The sequence below is a fragment of the Aotus nancymaae genome, unplaced genomic scaffold, assembly GCF_030222135.1.
Source record: "Aotus nancymaae isolate 86718 unplaced genomic scaffold, 86718_ANA_hifiasm-v0.15.2.pri h1tg000036l, whole genome shotgun sequence".
NCBI lineage: Eukaryota > Metazoa > Chordata > Mammalia > Primates > Aotidae > Aotus > Aotus nancymaae.
Genome location: NW_026988450.1, coordinates 26592547 through 26610000, shown reverse-complemented (window position 1 = coordinate 26610000; position 17454 = coordinate 26592547). Strand labels below are relative to the sequence as shown.

At 38.5% G+C, this 17454-nt stretch overlaps 1 protein-coding gene across 1 annotated transcript in view; it reads right to left on the bottom strand.

Moving 5' to 3' along the window:
* The window catches only part of ZFHX4 (zinc finger homeobox 4), a 187068-nt gene that overhangs the window by 5339 nt on the left and 164275 nt on the right, over positions 1 to 17454 (bottom strand). The window contains 5 exon segments of the mRNA XM_021665919.2: positions 5890 to 9124; positions 9126 to 11305; positions 11827 to 11944; positions 12477 to 12677; positions 13370 to 13503. Coding sequence (XP_021521594.2) covers positions 5890 to 9124; positions 9126 to 11305; positions 11827 to 11944; positions 12477 to 12677; positions 13370 to 13503 — 5868 coding nt within the window.

Here is a 17454-nt window from a genome sequence, read left to right as displayed (position 1 = left end):
GATGGATGTCTGGTGGGCAGAAGGAAGACTTAACCAGGAGAAGATGAATGAAGTTTAATTATCAGTGCATAGCTCTAGAGGGAATGATCATAAGACTTCATAGAGTCATCTTGTTAACATTGGTCATAGTCTTACCTCCATGCTAAATGCAACATGTGAGTGTTAAAAGAGAGAGAGAGAGAGAGAGAGAGAGAGAGATAAAAACTGAATGCTTCTATTTCTTTAGCAAAGATACTGTGAAGTCAACATCACTCCCTCCTTGACCCTTATCCTTATCACATTACCCTCAATTAGCCTAGGGTATTACTGGCTGCTCCTCTTTTTAACCTGCCACACCCAACTCTTCTCTGACCTACTTTGATATAATTTCTATAGTTGTAATAGGGATAGTCTCTAAGGAGTTTCCATGATGTTAGAGAACAGTCTCCCAACATCCTCAATGGCAAGGGGAACTGATGCTAAACATTCCATTTTTAAATAAGAAAACTGAGTCCTAGGAGGTGCTTGACAAAGAGAATCTATGACTCAATGGTAGATAAGCTAGAGGAGACTAAATTTTACAGCTGTCACTCCAATTTATCTTCTGGTTTAACTGAATCAATTTCAGAGATTAAATAATTCAAATATTTAAAAATATGCAAAAAGAAAAGAAAATCCTGGAAAATAACACTGTAGTTATTTTAGTTCCAGAAAATAAACTGATAGCAAGTACACGCATTTTATTGAAAAATGGCTCACACATTTAAAAGAAATTTAAATAAAAATGGCCCAAGCTTTACTGACATATGATAAAAATGAATGAATAAACTCCCTGATCTTTAATCCAATTTAGTAATAGACGTCTAGATTTCTGGGACTTAGATCTAGCCCTAGGGAAAACTGTGAAGTAATAGAGTTGCCTTTGAGGGCCCACATGCACAACTCCCTTACCTTTATCCCTATGATTCTATGTCTGGTATTGCCTTGCCACTTGCCTCTTTATAAAATTGTATTGGCAAGAAAGAACTGAATAAATGAATATAGTAGTATAAAAAGGGTTCAATATATACTAGATTCAAGAATTTTGGGGCTTCCTTCCTGCTATGATATTCTGATTTTCGTCAGTCTATGCTATTTTCCATTTAACAGAGAACAATATGTTAAGTTAAAGGAATTAGTATCTAATTATAAAATTTCAGGCCTGAGTGATTCAGATGGAGGAGACTTTACTTGCATTGCTGCAAAATTATATTGGTAGCCAGCTTCTTTTGCCTACTCACAAAGCCAACCTTAGTTCTAGATCTCATAATAGTACAACTTCCTACTAAATGTACCCCTTTCAGCTAGTTCATTTCCCCGCTGAATCTGAGGAAATTACTGGCTTACATGTCTCTGACATGAAAATTTAAGACAAGATAAATTTTAAGGAACAGAGACATGAAAAAATAGCAATTGTGGAAGCAAGATGGATCAACAGTTGTTGGCTCAGGCTTTCTCATCAGATGGGGTCTACGTTTTTTAGCTAGGGTTATATAACGAGGTAATACAGATTTTTAGAAGACTGCAATAGGAATTCCAAATAATCCAAAATCAACGATTATCACAAATTTTAAAAACTTTAACATCTTGAGAAAAACAGCTGACTTAGATAATGAGCTAAGCTAAAAAATTCAGGAAAAGAGGTCTAGATTAAACATAATCAACTATGTGTATCTGGCTTACTAGCAAAATAAATCAGCCTATAAAAATTTGCATTAAAAAATTCAGTGGCCAGAAAACCAGAAATAGAAGAGAAAAGCTGAACAGTAATAGAGATGTGGAATAAGTGGTTGTAATTTACAAATAAATGAGTATCAAATTTTATCTTTTATCCAGTGTTAAATATACATTCTTTCCCATTTCCCAACTCCTACTGCAGTTCTTAGAAATTTCCCATAGAATTAAACATTTTTCTGTAAATCATCTCACACCACCATCATTTTGTTTGGTTTTGTTTTCCTTAAATAGCTACCTGTTATTGAAAGTAATGCTTTCAGAAGAAAATGCCTGCTTCACAATGCACTTACATGTAGTTTCTTTTTTCCAAGTTTCTTTGACCAAGGTCCTCCAAGTTTATATTTGAGGTTAGAAATGAAAATAATTATGTGCATAGGGCCAAAGACAATTGTGCTAAAATTATTAAGGACTTAATCTTATCTAGAGTTACCCCAAATGTGCTAGTAAATTACATTAAAGTATGAGAAAAATGCAAAAGGCATGTCCTAAAGTTCCATTTAAGGAAATCAGCTTAGGCAGTATTTCCAAACACTAATGGAACATTAAAAATCAGACACCACTTTAAACGATAAAGTAAATAAGTTAAATATAGAAAAGCAAGTAATTTTTCTATTCACTTTGAGGAAAATCCCAAAGTCAGCTAACACTCTAAAGGATGAAATATAAATTTAGAGTTTTCTAATTTTTCTAGGTATATAAAATACATCCATATTCTATGGCCAGTCTCCCTTTTTATGTTTGATCATAATAGAAAAATTAGGATGTGAACAAAAAATAAAGAAAAAATAAGTCATTTTATTAAAGATTGAGCAATGGTAGGTGGTGATATTGAACACAGTGCTGTGCCACTGTTTAGAAAGGGGGCACATATGATGAATATTACTCCTGAAAGGGCCTTCTTAGTGATTTTGAGGACTAAAAAATTTGCAAGTTTCTTGGAAGTTAGCTAAGAAAGTTTTATGAGCATTAAAGCCGATATCCAACCAGAAAAACAATTCTACCTCCCAAAATAAAATAAAGTGTTTGTTTAAATTAGGAAATTTGGAAGTTGATAAATACTAAAACCGAACATGTACACTGCAATTAAGCTAATTTTGTGGTGTAGCCTTTGAATAAACTTATTACAGCCCACCTTATTTTCACTGAAGCAATTTTTAGTGATTTCCTTCTAATCAAAGTCTTGGAACTTACTTTCAAAGGGATGGGACACCCTTAAAATGAAGGCTTTTCCATAACTAAATCCTATTAAAAAGGAACCAAGAGGAACTTGTCATATTCTCAAAGATGTTTATATTGGCAACAAATTGTAGCAAGAACCCAGGGCTTGTAAGAAACACAGAAATATTTTACTTATAATGTTCTTTTTGATTTTGCCTTAACTGGTATGTCTATCTCTCCCATCAAGCAAAGAAGATAATTGTTTGGTGACAGATAATATAGCAGAAAATGATCATAGGGAAATAGAGAACCACAGCTCTACTGAGCTTATTGAAATAGTCAGCATTACCCACCATAGGTAAATTAACCTAATAAAGACATGAACTGAAAGTGTGGGAACTCAGGCACTCAGGCGGGGCCCCACTGGTAATTCTGCTGGGTTAATGTTTAAAATCTCTCACAAAGGACTAAGATGAGAGAAAATGAAAATTTCAGTAGGTAGCAATGTTCATGGAGCTTTTCTCTTTATAACACTCCCCAGTCTGTTTTGGTCCACGATTTAATACAGCAGCAGATATAATAGCTTTGTGTTCCTGGGTACCTCGTGTGTTTAAAGATACTCCTACCCAAGGAGTGACTGCCTCCAGCATCTTCTCACCAATGCTGATAGTTACAAAAAGGGACCATATTTTAGGGAGAAGATATAATTTACGGTGAGTAGCGTGAGGAAAAAGGTTAGTCTGTTTAAATATTTTATAAACATCTCTTTCTCCTCCTTTCTCATTTTCTTTCACCTAGGGCCTCTGGGTCCCCATATCGGAGTGACTGACCAAAGGGCAGTTGGCAGAAGGACCACTGTCCCAACAAAGGCCTTCAGACTCAGTGGAGAAAAAACAAGATGCTTTGACCATCACTTACTGGGATGACAACACGGTCATCATCAATCAAAGTAGACTTGTAGATTAAAGGTACAGATATTTCAACTGTTTTTAGCCCATGTAAAAATATCAAAACTCCTCTATTTTACCTATAGACGTTTTTCCATGTAAGTTATTTTTCTGAGTCAATAATCAGTGGTATATAAAATGGGACCAGAAAATAACAAGACTAATATCATATGCAAAAAAAAAGAAAAAAAAAAAAACCCTCTGCCATTGCATTATTCTCCAAATGCTTGTATTTTATTTAAATAAAATGTACAACCAAAACATTTAATTGTACCTCTAATATTTAAGGCTCCAAAATTGTCTGGATAATTAAGCCTAAGATACTTTTGGGGTAAGGGGAGTTGGTATGACAGTTAAAGACATTTAAGACATTTTCCTGGTAAGGGTCTTTTTTTTTTTTTTGGAGGCAGAGTTTCCCTTGTTGCACAGGCTGGAGGGCAGTGGCACGTTCTCGGCTCACTGCAACCTCCACCTCCCAGGTTCAAGCGATTCTCCTGCCTCAGCTTCCTGAGTAGCCCGGATTACAGGAGTGCACCACCACACCTGGCTAATTTTTGTATTATTGGTAGAGATGGGGTTTCGCCATGTTGGCCAGGCTGGTCTCAAAGTCCTGACCTCATGTGATCCACCTGCCTCGGCCTCCCAAACTGAGGGGAGTACAGGCATGAACCACTGTGCCGGGCTGGTAACATTCTTTATATGTATAGCTCCATTCTGCTTCTCTCAAAAACCAAATCACTCAATAAGGAACCAGATAAGCTAGCAGGGGCCAAGAGACCATAGGATATCATTGTTTTCACACCTCCCAAACCAAAAGTTAAAATAGGAATAACTTAAGATCACAATGGCAATTATGTTTTTCTGTAAGAAAATAATGGAATTGAAAAGTTTGAAATTTATGTAAAAATTCAATTTGTAAAAATGAAAAAAGCTTTCCTTATTTTTTGGTAAATGTTGTAGATATATATAATTAGTGAATTCTAGATGTCCCTTTAACATGTTAAATTTTCCTTTTAAATAGAAAAAAATCATTGATAATATGGAAAACAAAACTTACTTAGATTATAGAAGAACCATGTTTTTCTATTTTGGGTGATATATATCTTTTGTTATATTTTTGGCTACATGATTGCCTAGCATATTATATTCCATTTATTTAACATAATATAATTGAATACCTATGCTTATTCACAAAATCAAAACTGCACAAGTTGCATATCTTTTGATGAGCACAGAATTAAGTTCAGCGTCTGAGGTTGCCTCAAACAGCTTTACAAATTTTTTATGGCTTAGGTAGAAACTTTAGCTGGGGCTGCGGGTGAGGGGAAGAAAGGCATGAAGTAATATTAATGTATTTCTAAGGTTGTTGAATTTATTTAGATAACAAGTAGTAATGGATGCTACAAAAATCAAAATAGTATAGCAATGCTAAATTATGTATTATCACAGAAGTCATAGTTTTAGTTGCTGAACTTTAAACATAAAGTTTATTAATCTGCTAAGTACCATGTGGGTGAATACCTGTAGCTGGAGGACTCAGCTTTTGACCTCTGGGTATCACCGGGTGGTGGGGTGGGGGGTGAAGTGGGACAAAAAAAAAACACCACCCCCCACTCCTTGGAAAGACCATAAATTAAGATACCAATGAATTCATTATTTAATGTTTCACTTTTCTTAATATGTGTACCAAATACTAAGCCACATGTTTGTGCTGGAATGCCATCTGAAATCAAGATTGAAATTAATATATAAATATCGTATTTCTATGACATAAAGCTATAATGATACAAAGAATTAATATATATCTGAGAATCTGCTATGATCTATCTGGTCTTTATTTTTCTGTGTGTGTTTCAGGTTGACCTACTTCCTGGTAATTAGCTAGAGCCAATATAATATATACTTCAAATAATGTCTTGGTTTCACTAGGTGAAATAAAAAAAAAATCCAAAGGCACCCTGTTCTTGGTTACACGTGATTGTCTACCTGATGCTACTTAACCAGACTGACTCTCTTTTAAATGACTTACTGTTTGAATTTTGTGGGAATCCCGGCAAGGAGGATGGACCGTTCATTCCAGGGAGAAGGACTGGAGGAAGGCCAGGGAGTCCTGGGTAGGCTGCTGGCAGGCTGATGCCATGGAGGGAACTGCTGTCCATCATGCCTGGCTGCTGTACCGTCAAGCCCAGCACGTCTGAAGCTTTCTTAATACGATCAAGTTCTTGCTGTGCCATCAGCTGCCGAACCGTGGTCGGAGCTAAGTAATCTTTCTCGCGATCGAGCTGACTGCCAACAGTCTCCCTCACTTTTGAAATGTGCTGTTTGGAGAAAATGTGATCTCTGATGGACAAGCGGGCAGAGTACTTCACCCCGCAGAGGGTACACTCTGGTTTGGTGCCTTCCGTTCCACTTTGATTGATCATGAAAGGCTTCCCTATGTTAATTTTAAATTTCTTTTCCTTTGCCCTTGCATTTTGGAACCACACCTGGACCACGCGTTTGGGCAGACCAATCTCATTCCCTAGCATTTCACATTCCTGCATGGTTGGAGTTCGGTAGTCACTAAAGCAAGCCTTGAGAACCTTGAGCTGAAGATTGCTCATTTGCGTTCGAAAACGCTTGTGACCCGGCCGATCGTTACTTTTGGATTTAAAGGGATTGCCGGATCCAAATGGATTTGGGGAGCTCGGGTCTGCTATGCTGGAAGTTTCGCTGCGGTCGGCGTTGTCATCCGGGTCATCCGTGATGTAAAAGCTTTGGTCGTGGTCGCCATCTTTGTCATTGAAGTGGATGGATGGGCTCGTGAGAGAAAAGAGAAATTTGTCGTCGCAGACCTCCGTGGTAGGTGTGGTTGCAGTTTTTGGCAGTGTGTCCAGAGTTTTTGGCTCTTTGGGAGACAAAGCCGGTTTCACGTCTCCGGAACTTCCTGTGGTGCTTTCCATCTCAGTGTTTCCCTCGTCTCCCGTGGTGGCGTCACTGATTGCTGTGTTAATCGATGAAGTCTCATCAAAATCGGTTTTATTTTGATCATACCCAGCCTCAGCAGGAGGGGCATTTAAATTCTCTACATCCTCAGGACACTCTGCTTTGAAAGAAGAAGGGCTTAAAAGATTCTTCGGCGACAGCTCTGCTGTCTTACTTACAGGTGTTGACACTGTAGAAGCCAATTCATTCTCACTTGATAGATCAATTTTAGTTAATGGCAAAGATGGGTAATCAAAATAAATATATTTCTGTGGGCTTTCTCCCCCATCCTCGGTGGATATTAAAGGGCTTGGTGGCAAGCTGTAACCCGCCTGCTTTCCTTCATTCCAGTGGCGGGAGCGAATGTGGCTTTCTAAGGCCGACTTTGCTTTAAACAGAGCTCGGCAGAACGGACACCGTTTATGAGACTGTGCTGGACCCACCGCCCGGAACTGGCCTTTCCTCTCCCGCGCTCGTGTATTCTGGAACCAGACTTGCACGACCCTTTTTTTCAGCCCGACTTCACGTGCGATATGATCGAGCATTTTTCTGGTAGGATTGGAATCTAGCAAGTATTTTTCATAGAGTATTTCCAGCTGTTCCGGGGTGATCGTGGTTCTCAAGCGTTTATCACGGTGTTGGTCTTCACCACTATTCCCTCCTTCTTTTTCACTGCAGTTATTATCTTCTTTATCATCCAGTTTCCTTTTTAGGGAAGCAGCAACGGTTGTGGGGGCTGTGGCATGGGAGGAACTGGCCTGAGGTGGCATTTGAGTGAGAGAACTGCCCAGCAGTTGTCCAGTCATCAGCGGATTGTTGGGGTCGAATATCATGTAGGGCATGTCCATGGGCCTTTCCAAGAACGGAGAGTGAAGGAATTGGTTTTGAGCAGCGAGGAAGTGCATGTGCTGGTGTTCCTGCCAGAGTTCCAGAGTTGGGAAGGCAACTGTACACTGGTCACACTGGTATTGTAGTAACTGTGGAGGTAGACTGTTCTGGAGAGACGTCATGGAAATTTGCAGTGGACTGGAAGGGACGGGAGTTTGAGAGGCCGAGGGAGGTCTTCCAATAAGTTGGGGTTGTTTTGATGGCTGTGGCTGTGGCTGTGGCTGGGCTGTGGATGCCTGCGGTGGGTCTGAGGAAGTCGATGCTAATGGCAGGGCTGGTTTGGTGCCTTGAGAAGGGGGAGAGGGGTCACTCTGCTTTGGCTTTTCTGCGGGATACTCAGGTTTTGGAGAAGTCTTCTCAGATTCTGGTTTGGGTGATGGAATCAAGGGGGTGCTGGTCCCAGAGCCAGAACTTGCTGCAGGGGCAGCAGTGTTTTTGGCTGCATCCGTTTGGCCAGACACTGTGCAATGCTTGTACACCACTTGATCGGTGGCATCCATGGAGTCTTCTGTTTGGCTTTCATCTTGGGCATCATCATCTTCATCCTTGTAACACTGTTTTTTCTGATGCGTAATCAAGTCAAAGATCCTGGGGAAAACCACATTGCACTTTTTACACTGGTACTGCATGTTGCTTGTTCGAATGTACCGTTCATTAGTGAGTTCTCTTTTTTCATTATCTTTTGTTTCTGCTTGATTCTCATAACTCTTTCGTGCCTTCTGACGAGCATTCTGGAACCATACAACAATAACCCGGGTAGGTAGATTGAGAACTGTGGAGAGTTGTTCTATTTCATCATCTTTTGGGTAAGCATTTGTGTCAAAAAAGTCTTGCAGAACCCTAAGCTGGTAGTCAGTAAATCTCGTTCTAGAAGACCTTTTACTGAATGATGCATCAGATTTGTAATGTTCTAAAGAGGTGGGCTGTGGATCAATTCTGATATCTTCTAAAACCGTTATAGGAGGGTTACTGAAGTTGTATGGTGAATCCTTATTTCTCTGTCGTTCCTTAAAAAGTGTATTTCGAAACCAGTGTTTGATAACTTTTTGGGAGAGGCCAGATTTCTCTGCCATCTCTTGGATCTGTTCTTCACTTGGAGAATTATTGATGTCAAAATAAGCCCTCAGGATTTTTAGTTGATCATCTGTAATTCTTGTCCGAGGGCGTTTGAACTGAGAATGTCTCAAGAAGTTGGGATCTAATCCGAGCTGCTGCTGGCAAAGTTGGGTGAGGTCTGCAGAGAGCGCGTCCATCTGTGGCAGCTGCAGGGCAAGCTGGGGAGGAAGTGCAGGGTGTTGCACAGGCTGCATCATAATGGAAGGAAAGAGTGGCAGGTCCAGAGAAACAGGCAGCTGGACCTGCGGGGGAGCAGAAGGTGGAGGAGGTGGGGGAGGTGGAGGAGGAGGAGGGGGGTGGCGGTGGTGGCGGGGGAGGAGTGGGTGGTGGAGCTTGCAGAGGAGTAGAAACTGTATTGGGGATCTTTACAGGACCCATAGAAGAAGGCTGTGGAGGAGCCGGAGGCAAGGGAGGAGGGGGAGGTGGCGGGGGTGGCGTTTCTGGAGAAGATGGAGAAATTGGATAAAGCTTGTCATAGGCCTCCCTGTATTGACGAGCAAATTTTTCTAGCGCTCCATATGGAAAAAATTGCCCATGTACATGTTCTTGGTGACTCTTTAAAATAAGAACATTGGAAAACAATTTGCCACATGTTCCGCATTCTAGTTTGTCAGTGTTTTCGCCTTCACCACTTTTGCCCTTCTTCTGTACCTTCTGCCTGTTTTCGTTATACTGAATGACCAGTTCAAAACCAAAGTTTTCCAATAACGCTTTGGCAGCATTTCCTCTGGCTCCTGAAGCTATTCGGGGTGGTGGGATGGATGGTTCCAAGGATTTTTGCTTCTTTGTGTCTTTGCCTTCTTTGAGTCCTTCACCTTCACTTATAAATTCCTGCTTTGGTTTTTCTGGCTTTTCAGCAATCTCTTCTGCCTCCTTATAAGATGGCATGTCCTTCATGATTTGGCAGTCTGCACTCGCTATGTTACTTTGCTCTTGTTTCAGTAATTTGCTTGTCTGCTGTTGCTGCTGCTGCTGTGGAGGTGGCGGCTGCTGCTGTTGTTTCTGAGGCTGCAGCTGGGGCTGTGTGGCTTGGTATTGTTGTGCTTGTTGCTGCAGTATCTGGAGTTGAGTTTGGCCAACGTGATGTTGGGTTTGAATCTGCTGTTTTAGGTCTTCAAGCAAGGAGCCAGCCATTCCTGTCATGCCAGGCATCCCAAATGTGGCAGAGCCTGGCAAGCCCAAATCTGGCCCCAAGCTAAACTCCGTCCCAGGTATGTAGAATGGAAAGAGAAACTGAGGCTGCTGAAACTGCAGCAGTGCTTCTGGGGTCATGGGAAAATGAGGCAAAAAGGCTGGGTTTAGAAACTGAGGCTGAAAGAATGCGGCTTGCTGTTGTAATTCGTGCTGTAGTTGCATCTGAATTTGTGCTGGTGACTGTGGTGGGTGATGTGTAGGTTGAGTAGAAATTAATTCAGGAGTTTGCTTTTTATTTAATTCTTTGGCATCTAAATGGGTATCTTTGCTGCTTACGGCTGCTAAACTCATGGAATCTAACATCCCTTGGCCAGGGCTGTTAACATTCCCTGCAATGCTGTGCCCACCAGCCACAGGGCCACCAGGGTCCAGCTTTGCAGCCCTAGCCTTTGTCTGGTGGAGCACAGACCTCATGTGGATTTCCAGTGTGGAGCTTTGGCTGTATGCAACATTGCAGATGCTGCACTTATAGGGTTTGTTATCTGTGTTGCTGTTGGTTTCTTGTGGAACAGGACTGGAGGCTTCCTGCAAAACTTTTTTCAACTTATGCAAGTGGGAAACTGAATTATAGTGGACCAAGAGAATGTTCTTTTGGGTGAATGACTCTTTACACACTGTACATTTATATGGACGAGATGGATCGAGGAATTTTTCCATTGTAAAATTGGGCCCTTTTCTAAAAGGTAAGGTCCGCTTTGGTTCAGAGCCCATGTCATCTGGGATAGAGCTACTATCACTTCCTATAGGACTTGCTTTCCCTTCGTGGTCCACCTCATACTCTCTCTCCATTTCCTGTTCTAGGCCATGGTCATCCTGGACCATAGTTTCGCTCTCCGCCCACAGTTCACCATTCACGGGCAAGGAGGAATACAGCTGTTGAAGTTCAGCTTCACTCAGTTCAGGGTGGCCTGCTTCCAAGTGTTTTTTTAAAGCCTGGAATGTACGGAAACTGCGCTGGCAGAGGTTACACATTGTCGCAGCCCGAATTGCATGATACTGGGAATGTATCTGAAGCTTCTGCATAGTTTTGAAAGCCAAGCTACAATGGTTACAGCGATACTTATAGACATGGCGGTCAGAAACAGAGAGTGGTTGCCTTTTTTGCTGTTCATTTAATTGATCTTGCAGTGTGTCGGGGATTTTCACATCCTTACTGCTATTTTTATTCCATTCTGACACTTCCAAGGGTTCTTTAGTTGGCTTCTGCTCCTCATTCTTTACTTCTACATTAGCCTTTGAATCCTCAAGGCCTGCCATGCTTTTGTCATCCATTGGACTTTCACCTATTAGGAAAAAGCACAAACATTTCTCTTAGAATAAGAAAACCTATTCCTTAAATGTTAATAGATATTATAAATAGGAGCCTCTGAAGATTTCTGCTTAACTGATTCTTTGAAGAAATGTTTGCTGAGCAACTACTATGTGGCAAGCACTGGGCAGGGTACTGTGGATATAAAGGCAAACAAGAAATCACCCCTGACCTCAAGAAATTTCAGAAAAGTGAAGAAAGCAAGTCAAAGGTCATTACAGCATGCTGCAATTAGTATGACATTAAGGCTATCCCTTGGTGTTCATGAATTAGATCACACAGAATTTTCCTGAGTGTCTGACACTTGGGTTCCCTGAGGTCACTTACAGATAATCAGATACAAAATATGAATTGGAAAATATGGCTCTTTGAAATGGCATACGTTTCCCCCCCATGCTTTACACAAATTTTTCGATAGTAATAATCTTTCCACACCATCACAAATTCAAGCCCCTAAGCATGTTGTCCGAAGGTTTTGATGATAAGATTGCATACCTGAATATTTCCCAGACCCCTCTGCTGTCATGGCTGCAGGTGTGTCCCGCTCTGATTTCTCAGAGGCAGCTGCTGGCAGTAGCATACTGTTTGGCATCATCACATCAGGGACAGGCACCTTTGAAAATCAAAGGGGTTTATGTTAAAGGTACCCCAGAAATCACAAATTCCATCACATCACTCTTGCTGGTAGCATATCTCACTTACATTTTTTTTTTAACCAAAGCAGGGATGTTTTGTGGATGTTACTGATCAGTGCCATACCTTCAAACTTTAGATCAATGCTGTGGCAGTGTTGTAGTCTTCTTACCATTATTATATGGTTTAAAGGTTTCTGTAAGTTTATTTTTTGTAAGGATAATGAATAAAGTTTGAAACACAAGGTACCCACTGGGGTTATTTGATGAACACTATAGATATAAAAAGAAGACTGCAAAATATGTTCTTTACTAAGCTATGCCTTATACCATATTTTTTCCAAGCAAAAGAGATCACAAATGGGCCTTGGGTATGGTTACTATAACACGGGCAATAATCGATCTTTAAGTAGCTCAGGAGAAATACATTTCTATAAACCAATAATTACAGATTTCATATTGATACCCTAACACGGATTATGTCATACATGCATCAGTATTTGATATCCTTACTGTCATAAGCAGCTTCTCCACACAATCTGGAGACACACTGTGCAAATGCGTCAGATGCAGTTGGAGATGCATTTTGTTGCTGAGGACGTCCTGGCAGAGAGGACAGCAGATGACCGGCTGCACCGAGTGCTGTGACAGGACATGCATCTGGATACGACTTTGGTCCCTACTATTGTAGTTACAATAAGGACATTGATAGAACTGGAAAATATTGAATAAACATGGCCACTATTAGTTAATGTATTTCTTATTGACACATAATTGTTGTATTTTGGGGGTACATGTGATATTTTGATATATGCTTACAATGTGTAATCATCAGGGTAACTGGGATTTTCATCACCTCAAACATTCATTATTTCTTGTGCTGAGACCATTCCAAATCTTCTCTTCTAGCTATTTCAGCATAGTTAATGTATTCTGATGACTTCAGAACAGCAGAAGTAATACCAAGAGCCAGGTGTGGTGGCTCACACCTGTTATCCCAGGACTTTGTGTGGCCAAGGCGGGTGGATCACCTAAGGTCAGGAGTTCGCGACCAGCCTGGCCAACATGGCAACAGCCTGACTATCTCTACTAAAAATACAAAAATTAGCCAGACATGGTAGTGTGTGCCTGTAATCTCAACTATTAGGGGGTCTGAGGCAGGAGGATCTCTTGAAATTGGGAGGCAGAAGTTGCAGTGAGCTGAGATTGTGCCACTGCACTCTGGCCTGGGCAACAGAGTGAGACACCATCTCAAAAAACCCGAAAAGAATACCAGAAGTTAATTATATTGCCAATTGCAATGTCTACATACATTTCAACAGCATGGAAACATTTGGGACTTTAAAACTATCAGCAGCAATAAAAAAAATACAGATTTACACAGCAAAGGGGAAAAAAGTATTTACCTGTTCATGACAGAATTTATTGTCCTCTGTAGGTTTTGACCTTTTTGTTGCAACATCCTCTTCTTTTGCCAGCAGGAGTTGCTGGGTACCCCCTGCCACACTGACTTTTAGCTCCTTCTCTGGTGTGATTATCCCTGATTCCCAAAAAGAACAGAACAACTCATTTAAAAACACAATGTCAAAATGAGAAAAATTATGTTTTTCAAACAGTTGTGATGCTAAACACACTGAATCACAAAAAGAGCCAACAAGCAATTTTAAATAATGCTAATCTCAAAAGGCAAAAAGGACATTTCTTTTTGTCCTCTAAGTGGACTTTATAAATATATTTTAAAATGCGCTGCTGTCTCATGTTTAGATAACCCTAGGTGGCCTTGAACGACTCATCAATAACACACGCTCTCTGGTGTCTCAGAATGCCTTTACCACATTAAAGCAAATCTACTCCCATTCACAAATACTAACTTAAAAAAATCATTATTTTTACTAACATGTAATTACCTATCTCTTTTCTAAAATTCATTGACACTTAAAAAATTTCAAAATTCTCAGAAGGGCCAACTGGTTGTAATTCAGAAACTTAAATACTAATTTTATGCTATGAATGGATTTAAAAACTGAAAGGATTTAAAAATTAATCATATATATCAGCTGCTGCTATTAGTGATTTACTCTTTACTGTAGGTATTTCAGCAGTTGACTGTACATATAACATTTAGTACAAATCTCAAGAAGACAATGGTTTCATGAGGTTAATCCAAATATTTGGTGTTAAAAACGATTTAAAATTTTGCCTACACGAGCAGTGTTACGTGTAGGAGCCTCATACACATCAAAGAAAATAGTGCAATTCTAATTTCCCAATCTAACAGAAAATTCTTTTCAGCATCAATTTGCCCGATAATCTCCTCTGTGAGGCTAGATATTACAGCGACATTGGGTAGGCATGTCACATACATCTCATGACAAACACAAAACCTCATTTACCAGCCATTCCAATCTCATCATAGCACGGCATCATCTGACCTTTTTTCTGCTGTTTATTATGAGTATTTCTAATTTTAACTTTCAATTTTCACCATCTTCCACTCAATTTGCAACTAAATTATTTCCAGGGTGAGGACACTATCACTGGACAACTGGGTGCAAATACATCTTGAAATGCAATGAAGCTAAACCATTGATTGCTATCAGACCCCGTGTAAATATATAGTCCAGGCGTAATCTGATTGTATGCTGTGCATGAAGACTTATCTTGATTTTTTTTCAATACACATAAGGTTCATATAAATGAACAAATTGCACCTTATTGCAGAATAACCCAGTTTTAATTTAGAAATAAGGTCAAGGATGTTATGGAAACAAAGTAAAAATAAACAAAAAAATACATTCTATTTCAACCATGGCTAAAGATGCATGTTTTATACCTTATAAATAGTTTCAGAAATTTCAAATTCAGAAAGAAATATAAAGATTCCATGCAGACCAAAATTAAAATAGAATTTAAATGATATCATGACAATAATTTTATTTTCTTGGGGTTCATGGTAGATACAGAATTAATACAAAGTTTTCATCAGATTATACTGACACTGATTTCTAGATTTACAAGCACTATAATTTATTTGAATTGGTACATTTGTCTTCATATATATGTGTTGAAGAAATTTAGGTTACTTTTAGATATTTAAAAAATAATTTATGGTATTTGAATTTGAATAAACTTAAATCCAGGAAAGACTGAAAAGCTTCATTACATTGATTTTAAAATGCCCAAGTATTTCATATCCAAAGATATGTCAAAATAGGAAAGTTGTAAGTCCTATGATCTTGTCATAATTAACTCTGGAATCAAAAAATATAGTTTTCTTTCTCAAAGCCGAATATACTTTGGAATATTGTTTTAAAAATGTTAAAAAATAAACATTTAATAAAACAATATGATATTTTATATTTTCAAATAAAACTTACTGCTTAAAATGTCAGACCGAGTTGTATAAAATCATTGCCATTTAAATCAGCCAATGTCTATCAGTTGCCTTCTCCTATGAGATGTTTCTTTAAAAGGTCTCCCACTCATATGTAAGAATTTGGTTCCTTAGGAGAAGAATACTCTGTCGTATCCCTTTATCATTCTTTTGTGTACATGGTAGAATTGGACATGACCAATAAGTTGATCCAAGTCCCTGTGCTATCAAAGACTGTCACACACAAGTTAAAAAGAGAATTTCCGTGACTTTGTTGCTTGCAGGCCCTTTGGATCATCAGAAATAGAATAAATCTTTCAGAAACTTCTAAATCTATTAAATGTATAGCTATGGATTCATTTCCATAAGCATATATAATGTGTATTTTATTCTCATACTGACACTGTCAAGCATCAAAAAAAGCATTGATTTTAAGATCTGAAACATTTTACTAAGCCTACACACTGGTGTACATATTTGGTATATTAATACCATCTATGTTAATAATATGTTGATTTTCTTTTTATGCTTATTAATATTCATCAAAAATATAATTGCTTTTGAATTTAGTGATGTTCTCTGCTGTATCAAAAAAGTAAGAGTTAAGTTTTAGGGTCACTATCATATGGCTATTGCAACAACTGTTGGCTACAGTATTCAACACAGTATGTGTCAGTCTCAAAAGTTTTCTAATTAACTTAAACCATAATCTTAATATAAGCCAGGAGCCTCCTAAAGATTATTTCATTTGAAATTGTAAGGAAGTTATAAATAAAAGCTAGAACATCAAACGTTTGTTAGGTACCTCAAAAATGCAAGCACTGAAAGTAAGAGGAGGCAGAGAATACTGAGATGTGGTAACATGACAAAATCAGACTCTAGAGGATGAGGCAAGTCATCAGGACTGTTTGTAAAGACGCAGGATGTTACATTCTATGCGTGTATGCGTTTCTTACTCAAAGGGATACTATCTTAGGTTTCATATTATGGCATCGCTGGTAAATCATAGAAAATCAGCTTTGGGATCTTTTCTTAAAGTTGTTTTATCCTGAAAATGCCTATTAAGTAAGGGCCAATTAATTTGAGGGAGATTGTGATTAAGTTTTGTGATTGCTTACAGTTTATGTCTGCAACTTCATTTGAAATAAACCCTGTTTGTTACCCTAGATCAGAAAAAAATTTTAAAATAGGATCCTGATTTATTTTGTGTTGTTGAGGACAGCACAGTATTCTCAAAAAACAATGCCATTTTAATTTAACTAAAAAAAGAAGTCTAATTACAAATAAGCATGCCAAATAGATGAAAAAATGATTATCTGTCAGTTATGGGATTATTTAACTTGCATGAGATTGCTAATATAAAAATGACATAATTCATTTCAATGCAGATGACGCCTACTTAATAATTTTCAATCCCTAAAATACAGAAGGCTGTAAAATGGTTTATGCTCATAACAAGTTAGAAAAATCCAATAACGCACATGTACTCGAAGCAAATCTTGAAAAAAAACAATAAAACAAAGTACTGAGTTATTATGAATGAGTCAATGTATTTAATAAAGTTTGAATACTATAAAACTTGGATATAACAGAAGATGTTATTCAACTCCAAATAATTATAAATTATAATTACCAGTACAGTATTATTTCTAATGAGACTAGAATGAAAGGATAATTTTAATTGCAATAATGAAGGTTAATTTCCATCTTTCCTCATGTTTACTCCCTTATTAAAAAGTGGTCCCCTTAGCCAAGGCAGAGACATATTACATTTTCAATGCAAATGTATTAATCTGGATAAACTCTGTATTAATTCTTGTACTGCACAGAGCTATAATTTGGATTATAATTAATCTAAAGTGGCACTAGATTTAAATGACAATATAAATGAGGCATTAGAAAGCTTTTCTATTATGAATGAATATTCAACAAATATAACTTGCATATTGCCAAGTCTCATGTTGAAAGCTCTCCTCCTGCAGATTAATGTCAGCAACACAGTACAACAGCTTAACACAAACATAGTCTTCCTAACATATGTTAATTCATTCCTATCTAAAAAATTATACGTTAAAGTTGGGTCAAACTGCTTTCCCATCTAACATTTTAAGACAGTGA